At 45.1% G+C, this 9,791-nt stretch overlaps 1 protein-coding gene across 1 annotated transcript in view; it reads right to left on the bottom strand.

The window, feature by feature from the left end:
* dpydb (dihydropyrimidine dehydrogenase b) overlaps window positions 1–9,791 on the bottom strand; it is a 159,742-nt gene that overhangs the window by 15,235 nt on the left and 134,716 nt on the right. Inside the window, exons 17-20 of the mRNA XM_023976995.2 lie at window positions 7,430–7,550; window positions 6,945–7,064; window positions 3,807–3,949; window positions 2,153–2,332 (exon numbers count right to left, since the gene is read on the bottom strand). Coding sequence (XP_023832763.1) covers window positions 2,153–2,332; window positions 3,807–3,949; window positions 6,945–7,064; window positions 7,430–7,550 — 564 coding nt within the window. The remainder of the gene's footprint in view (window positions 1–2,152; window positions 2,333–3,806; window positions 3,950–6,944; window positions 7,065–7,429; window positions 7,551–9,791) is intronic.

Here is a 9,791-nt window from a genome sequence, read left to right as displayed (position 1 = left end):
CCCGCTCACTCTTCTCTCTCTCTCTCTCTCTCCTCTCTCTACTTCTTCTCCTCCTGCCAGTCCATTGCTGGCATTTCCTCGTCTGCTAAATTGAGAGATGGAGAGAAAGCGTTCGTTCACAGTGTCTCTATAGCCAGCCTCGTTACGCTACCAACGCCCTGTCAACAAGGGAAAACGACACACAGGACCCGCTCAGTCCCAGCCTCAAATGAACACCACCCTCTAACACACACCTAGCACACAGTGAAGTTCACCACGCACACACACTGTTCAACCAACAATACAGGCAACTCACGCCACCAGTCTCGAACAAGTGACATGCACACACACACAAACCACATGATGCTGCACTATCTTCACAACACACACAATATAGATAAACACACCACTTGGGACAAGCAGCGAAGACATTTTTGAACCAGGCTATCAATGTGGCGCAAGACCAAGACAGAAAGAAAAGGTATTGCATCTACCCTTGTCATGCCCCTCAAGAGGAGCAGAGAGGAAGAGAAGAGGATGAGACAGGGACCCGGAGCTAGCGGGGAGGGGGAGGCGGAGAGGCAGTGAGGGAGCGAAGAGCCGGAGGGGAGAAGGAGACGAGAAGAAGGAAGACGAGAAGGGGGATGCCAGAGAACGAAGAAAATGTGTTTGAGAGAAGAGAGAGAGAGAGAGAGGAGAGAGAGAGGAGGAAGAAGAGAGAGAGAGAGAGAAGAGAGAGGAGATGAGAGAGAGAGAGAGAGAACAGAGAGGAGAGAAGAGAGACAAGAGGGGACGAGAGGAGGGGGAGAGAGAGAGCAGAGAGAGAGAGAGAGAGAAAGATATGGGAGGGACGGAAGGAGAGAGAGAGAGAAAGGAGAGAGAGGAGAGAGAGGAGAAGAGGAGAGAGAGAGAGAGAGAGAGAGAGGAGAAGAGAGAGAAGAAGCAGAGAGGAGAGAGAGAGAGCAGAGAGAGAGAGAAAGAGGAGGAGAGAGAGAGAGAGAGAGAGAGAGAAGAGAGAAGAGAAACTTGGCTGAGGGAGAAATACTCCAGAAAGGCACTCATTCGTGTATCACTTCAATATATACATATGAAACCCTCATTTCTTATTACGGATATTGATTTATCAATATATAAGAGAGAGAGAGAGAGAGGAGGAGAAGGAGAGAGAGACAGAGAGAGAGAGAGAGAGAGAGAAGAGAGAGACGGAGAGAGAGAGAGAGAGAGAGAAGAAACTGTGGCTGAGGGAAAGAAATTACTCCCAGAAAGGCACTCATTCGTTTATCACTTCAATTATATACATATGAACACCCTCATTTCTTATTACGGATATTGTATTTCATCAATATAATAGAAGTGATTTTCTCTTTATTGTAGCTTCAATGCATTCTCTTTTAAAGCAGAGAGCAACATCTCTACTTGTTACCCCTATTTTTCTGCCTTGTTTGTATGCGTGTACTATCATGGATAGTCTGCCGTGTAGCGCACCATTGTGAATCCCCCCCATACCTCATATCATCCCTGAATCACAGATGAGCTACTATTTCTATTGAGCAGAAACATCATTACCCTCCTTACAGTCATGAAAACCACTACACACACACACGCACACGCACGCGCACGCGCACACGCACACGCACACGCACACGCACACGCACACGCACACCAACCCACACACACACACACCCACACACACACACACACACACACACACAACACACACACACACACACACACACACACAGCCTCTAGACTCCCCGTGCCCCCCCCCTCCCACATCTCACAGTATTCTGGTACACACTAGAACTAAAATTTGAGGAATTCTGTTGGCAATTTATCTGATTAATAGTTTTACAGCTGTTGTCTGCATACAATATCAAATGGATAAAATGTAGGTACGGTATATCAGTATTCTGAAGTACATATGGTTTACTGTACACTCATTTCTGCAGGTTCAGCTGAAGAACCAATCTATCCGAAACCATGCTGCACCGTAATTGCATTAGAACCTTTTCGTCTTATCTTTTTTTGTAGAATATCGCTGACGTAGACACTGGCACGGTGCTGGAGATAATTAACATGGAGTTTAGTAGTGTCCCTTTAAGGTTGGATGAGGAGAGGGTTAGGAAGGGACTATACTGTAACGGCAACCCATGGTGATGATGGTTGGACTCACCTTACCCACCAGTTCCTCCACGCGGGTTACAGGTTTGCCCTTCTGGTGGCGCAGGGTGGGGGGAGACTGTCCATCCCAGCCAGTCAGCTCCTCAACGCTCTTCAAGTAGAGCAGAGCCTTCAGGCCCAGGCAGTAGTCCTCGATCAGGGTGAAGTCTTGGTTCTGCACCGCACTACAAATCTGGAGAAGATGCATGCAGTGGAATGCATTTGTGTATTTGCTAACACACCCAGACAGTTGTGTCGTTGTATTCGTACACACGTGGAGGTACAGTTGTGTCGTTGTATTCGTACACACGTGGAGGTACAGTTGTGTCGTTGTATTCGTACACACGTGGAGGTACAGTTGTGGGAAATATTACGTTTTCCCGCGGCACAGGTTTTTGCGACAAACTATTGCCAGTAGACACTGGAGCGCTGTGACGCGTACACATTGCGGGGAAAAATTCTGCCAATACCGACCTAACATTTTACTGCCCGCAACTGTATACCCACACACACACACACACGTACACTAAGCGATGTGTCTGTCACCAGGAGGCTATATTTCTAAGAAGTAGCAGAGAAGACACACAGCCGTATGCAGCCTAATGTGTCAAAACCACCGAGGCTTTCACCGAGGGTGTCATCTATTTATGCTACATTATTTGGTGGCATAATGAGTGTGTTCGCATTTATTTATTTATAAACAGATTTCTGAGGCTCGGACCCCCCCGCTGAGATAATAGGTTTATTTGCTCTAGCAACTTGTTCAGTGTATTATATTAGGATTTACATGAAGCTTGTTACTGGCAATCTGTTGCCATAGCAGCCGGGGGYATACACAACCAAAGCGTTGGGTAAATTCCTTATTAGGCAGTGACAAAGCTTTGTGTGAAAGAAGATAATGTTTTTGTGTTGGGGAAGGAGAGAGGAAGGGATGGAGAGGGGGGAGGAGGGACGAGGGAGAGACAGAGAGATCGAGAGAGCCGAAAAAAGCTCTTTGATGTGATGGCTTCATCTTTCGTAAAAACAAGGAAGTAAATTCCCTGGGAAGGCGATTGATGTCGATGACGATCACTAAWAGACTAGTAATCATATAGAATGTAATGCAAGCTTGGAGTTAAATCCTATTAAAAATTGATCAGTGTTGAATATCAGACAAAAGACACATCGATGCTAACATGAAGGTAACATGAATGTTCCACACTGAGCTGTTCTCAAGACATGCTTAGCCCTCATTTCCCTCATGTCCCTGTGTGTGGTTGAATATCCAATAGGTGTGATTATACTGAAAAACAACATACTGACACACAGCTGGGTACCCAGATGTGTAATCCGATCTGTTTGTGCATTTTTATCATTAGTCCTCATTTGTCATCTGACAATAAATGTTAGCTATAGCACAACCTAACTATATCACAAGTCAACTACAGTACAAGTYRACTACAGTACAAGGTACCTATGACAAACAGATTTAGCTACCAGGCTAGTGGTTAGTGCACTTTTAAAAATAAAAATAAATTAACAATTTGATCTTGTCTCATCGCTGCAACTCCTCAACGGGCTCGGGAAGCGAAGGTCGATTCGTGCCAATTGTGCGCCGCCCTATGGGACTTGTGATAGTAAGTGCGGTTGTGATAGTAAGTGCACTTTTTGTTGATGTCTCTGCTTACTTGTAGAACAGAAGCTCCAGCGTGGAGGAACTGCAGGCCTGTCTCGGCTGAGTCGATCCCCCCAGTCGCTAGGATGGGGAACCCTGGCAGGGCCCTGCCGATGGCGGATACAGCGCGCAGGGCAATGGGCCGGATGGCATTACCTGTGGAGATGGATCAGAATTCATGTGGAAGGATTAAGGAAAAAACGCATTCTTAGACCTACCTTTCTTATAGAAGATGAGATTAAACCAAACGCATAGTTGTGTAAATAGCAGAGTTTTTCTGTTTCTCAATCTCTCCAGAAATAGATACAGTGTAACATATGAAGAGGACATATTGACAATCATCCAATCTCTATTTCTCACCCACACATGCAGTCATGCAGGCACACACACATACATTCAACACACGGCCACACTTGATGTTATGCACACACACCACACACCCACACACCACACACACACAACACACACACACACACACACACCCACACACACACACACACACACACCCAACACACACACACACACAACACACACACACACACACACACACACACGACACACACACACAGTGTAAACACACTCCACAATGGGGTCCAATGCAGGCCACTCTATCATTTAGTTGCTGTCATGGTCCCTACAGGATGGGGTTGCTGTGCTCTGTGATCAGCAGACAGATGGAGACTATTATCACATTACATTTAACTGGTTCCCCCACTAGGTTCTCGCTCATTGATCACAGTATAGCCTTGTACACATGTATTTGACCAGAGAGGCCCATACGTCACACGCGGGCAACACACAGACACATCCATATACTTGAACATAGGCGTTCACACAGTACACACACAGAACGCTACACACACGCAGAAATACACACACACACACACACACACACACACACAACCACACCCACACACACACACACACACACACACACACACACACACACACACACACACACACACACACACACACACACACACACACACACACACACACACACACACAACACACACACACACAGGTTGACAGATAGAGACAGCACCCTCTCTCTCCCCATGCTAAATGATCCTCATTAACTAATGCCAGCCTCTGAAATTGGGATGATGAATTGGAATCAAAGCATACATTTTTGCATATTCTCCATGGATGGTTATTGTATGCTATTCATGGCTTTCACTCTCTCGCTCTCTCCTTGTTCCTTGGCCTCTACTTCCTCTCTCCCCCCTCTTTCTCTCCCTCTCTCTGACTAAAGTCTCCCAAATTGATGCTGTTCTAACTCGTCTCCCTCACCCTCTCTCTGAGCTAAGTCTCCCAAATTGATGCTGGTTCTACTTTCGTCTCCCCTCACCCTCTCTCCGACTGAAGTCTCTCCAAATGAATATATTGATGCTGTTCTACTTTCGTCTCCCTACCCCTCCTCCGACTGAAGTCTCCAATTGATGCTGTTCTACTTCGTCTCCCTCACCCTCTCTCTGACTAAAGCTCCCAATTGATGCGTGTTCTACTTCGTCTCCCTCACCTCTCTCCGACTGAAGTCTCCCAAATTGATCTGTTCTACTTTCGTCCTCCCTCACCCTCTCTCCGACTGAAGTCTCCAATTATTGCTATTCGTCCTCCTATGAGTTATTCAATGATGCTTTCTACTGTTCCCCTCACCCTCTCCTGACTAAAGTCTCCCAAATTGATGCTGTTCTACTTTCGTCTCCCCTCACCCTCTCTCCGACTGAAGTCTCCCAAATTGATGCTGTTCTACCTTCGTCTCCCCTCACCCTCTCTCTGGCTAAAGTCTCCCAAATTGATGCTGTTCTACTTTCGTCTCCCCTCACCCTCTCTCTGACTRAAGTCTCCTACAGAAAATGTATGAGGGTTCAGGTGGAGTTATTCATTTGTGTAGAGAGGTTGAAATAAGGATGCAGTGGTAGAGAGGTACACAGTGACTGCTGAATTGAGATGTGTGTATTTTAAGCCTTCAAAGAAAACTATACAGTCGACATGAAATGCTGCATGTTGAGTGGCTGCAATATGGTTGAAATCCAAGAGAAATGAATGAACTGATTATGATTAGGTATACTGTAAATTATAATGTGGCGACCTTACTGTTTGTAGCCTAGGCATTTTTCACACTCCCTTTTCTAGCATTCCTTCTTCGGTAGTAAAATATGAAATAGGCAATAMTTTTTGGTTAAGGGCCACATCGTGATGTAAAAATTCAGGTGAGTTATTTGAAAACTTATAGGTCCATACAAATTTCTACATAGGCTACTTTCTATCTAGTTTTAGACATGCAAGAGTGGCCTGGAGTCTTTTTTAAACCAAAATATTAATTTCCCAAAACCTCCCGTGGACCAGATTGAATGGGCTCGCGGGCCGTATCTGGCCTGCGGGCCGTTTGTTGCCCACCCTTGCTCAAGAATATACTTATTCTCTTCTTTTACAACCGAGCGGGGGCCGGCCTATGTTTTATGTCAGTTGGAMTCRTCCTTTTTTTCGAATTTGAAAAATCTAATGATTACTATGGAGGCCCTCCTGGCCAAAAGTAGAAATGTGTGACCCCCCCACTCCTGGCCCTTTAGGACAGWAATGTTCAATGACCCAGTCGAAAGGGAGTGGAGAGGGAGCTGGACTGCCCCCAGCTAGGGGACTCCCGAGAGTATGGAGCTACAGCCCAGCCACATCCACAAGTTACACCAGGAGAACTACACTATGACAGCTGGTACTTCTTGCTTGCATAAAATACTGCATCAATATTCTCAATCATCGTTTTGAAATGCAGGCTGCTTTCTTGACCCTGCGACTGCCTGAGACTGGCTCAGAAGGTGTGTTGGCAGCTGAGAAAGAGGGAGGGAGGGAACAAGCTGGGAGAAGAGCGGAGGTGAGCCCGCAGAGAGAGAGAGAGAGAGAGAGGCATAATCATACTGATTCACACACAAACACACACATTCTCACACACACATTCACACACACACAGAACAACAACACACACACACACACACACACACACACACACACACACACACACACACACACACACACACACACAGGGGCTTTACACCGACAGACTTGAACACACGATAGAGGACTGTAGCTGTAAGGTAATAGCGCTGCTTACAAGACAAAGTGTTTGTGTGTGTGGGTGCGTGTTACTTACCAGACACTCCTCCGTAGGTGGTGCGCTTGCCCTTGCCGATGCCAGGCCAGGGGGTGCTGTCAGCTTTTAGGCCCATCATTCCAGACACTGTGTTGGTGGCAGTGACTCCATCTGCCCCTCCTATAACAACAAGACCACAGTCACTATTGAGCTTGATATTGCTGAAATTCCAGTCGTTCAAAAATGGTTGTCTGCTGCTCCTTCCCCTCCAYCCCCCATTCTACAAATACTTCAACCTCCCTTCACATCCTTTCCCAATATGAGGAAAAAAAGGAACAAGTGAGAAAAAAGAGGCTGGGGGGGCAGGGATTTTGTCATTTCAGACAGACAACGTCAACAGCCGATTACATTGGATTTCACATAGTCTCACAGTAGGAGTGCTGATCTAGGATTAGGATCCTCCTGTCCACATAATCATATTCATGTCAAAGGCAAAACTGATCCTATATAAGCACTCCTACTCTGAGACTCTGGACTGTCGTTACCTTCGTGTGCAGCCTTGGCGATGTCCACGATGTTGGTGACGTTGGGCGTGAGCTTGGCGAAGAAGGGGATCTTGGCGGTCTGTCTCACCCACCGACAGATGTTCATCACCATCACAGGATCCTATAACAACAGATTCAGGATCAGTTTGAGGAAATAAATACAATATTTCACTTCTGTTATAATATAATGAAGTTGTCCTCTGAAGAGGGGTGTTGCTGGCTCAAAATAAAAAAAGGATGATCTCACCCAGTTTTCATGAGTGCTAACTTGTGAAGTTTCGGAAATGTTAACGTTTGTGAGGAATTAGGCCACTAAACCAACCTCCATCTGTTGTAGCATTGAAATGTTTGACAGGTTTTTGCAAATATACCCTTTTTGTCATAATGTAAGCACGCACGCGCACAAACACGCACGCTCACACAGCTCTGTCTGAGTTCCTCCTGTAAGCTCTGATGGGAAAGAAAATCACTGTTGTGTCCATACAGGTTCATTCAAAGACCCTGCAGCCTCACGGTTGCATTTTCATAGCAGCTCAGTTGCTCTTCCTCCTCTCTCTCCCTCCCTCTCTACCTGTCTCTCTACCCYTCTCTCTACTTACTACCTTCTTGYCCTTTGTGCTGTTGTCTGTGCCCAATAATGTTTGTACCATGTTCCTCCCTCTCTCACTTTTTCTTTGCACCCTTTCTCATGACACAATTCTACTCGTTGGCACATACTCTACACCCATTGGCAGTGGTATTTTGTTCTCCTGTGTTAACTGAAGTGAGATTGATGATGGCTGAGCCATATCCCCAAGGTACTGTGGTAAAGGCTGCCTGTCTGTCCACACAAAAAGTATTGACAACCTTGTTAAAGATGAGCAATAATGACTGTATAACATAAATAATTAAAATACTGAGTTGTATTGTATGCAAAAAAAGGGGGAAATTATATTACTTCATACTAATACAATTGCTCAAAGAAAGAGATTTGGTTTAACAAGTAATATATTTTTTTCTCAAAAAGGTAAGGGTCAAAATAATTGACACCCCTAAAGATTCTTATAAATAAAGTACTCAAAACGTTGGTATTTGTGACCCAATTCAGGAAACATAGCGTAAATTGTCTCAACGAGCGATGCTTATTTTTTATTCTACTACTTTTTACCACTACGACCGAGAGCCATTTTTAACGTGAAACCAAGTGTAGTGCTATTGAGAACAAAGGTCTCACATTACAACTGCACCTGCCAAGATAAAGCACAAGTTCAGTTACGAACGAGCATATCATATCAAACAGCAGAGGGTTATCACATGAATAATGACCAAAACCGGAATTGCCCATATCAATAAGTACAGTCAGTAGAAAAGTACTGGAATGTATAGTAACCAAAGGTGTGACAGAGAAGAATGCCACAAGGTCCGGTAGAATCAGCAATAAAAGCCATGTTGCAAGACTTAACAAATATAGCAATTAATAGCTAACCCTAGAGAAACATCTTCAAGTAGAGATGACGATCACGATGTTTCGAAAAAATAAGAGTGCAAGTGAGAAGTACACTAGTTGTATGCACAAAACTGATCGAGCAAATAAATACAACACATAAGTCCAGCTGTCATGGGCGGACTTAAGTGATGTAGAATAAGATTGCTCGGCCCTTGAGTCTAAATATTTTCTACATACAATCAAAAGAAACCGCAATCTAATGGCACAGTGGGCAGGATCTGTCTGAACTGCTTCTACAGCTGTGCTTAAAACTAGTGAGGAATATGAGTCTGCCAGCGTCAGCTATTGTCAGTGCTCGTTCCAGTCATTTGGCAGCGCAGTCAGCAAACTGTATATGTAACCGCACGTCCTCAACTTAGCAACGGCTTGGCTTTTGGACGGTTGCGACTACACTACCCTATGTGAGATATTTACTCGTAACTACGCATGAACAGCGTCTAGTTGCGCAAACGTTTGGCGTACTTCGCTATGTGAATCCATTGGTGATTCTGGTTCAAATATAAACTTGTGTCTGGCTCGCCTAGTGAGCCTTATTGAAGCATGCATGAACAATCTCAAGAATTAGCACATACGCCACCATACTGGAGTGACACTCGATTTGCTAGTAATACAGAGTACGCGAATAGTGTTTTGTTGTGAGGTGAGGTCCTACTACTCTGGGAGTGGCCAACAGCGTAGGTCTTAAGAAGCAAAACGGCATTCGCGAATTCAGCATTGTGCATATAGACTGCACTTACGAGCTTATCAGAGTCATCAGACCTGGATTCTAGATGTCGCCGAGGCTTGTCCTTAATACATTTCATCTAAAATCACTGACCATTCGCCTCATAAAGGTCGTAGGGATTTTAGTGTCAGAGTCCCTAAGTCGCCCTTTCT

The sequence above is a fragment of the Salvelinus sp. IW2-2015 genome, linkage group LG32, assembly GCF_002910315.2.
Source record: "Salvelinus sp. IW2-2015 linkage group LG32, ASM291031v2, whole genome shotgun sequence".
Lineage (NCBI taxonomy): Eukaryota > Metazoa > Chordata > Actinopteri > Salmoniformes > Salmonidae > Salvelinus > Salvelinus sp. IW2-2015.
This window is presented reverse-complemented; position numbering and strand designations above follow the sequence as displayed.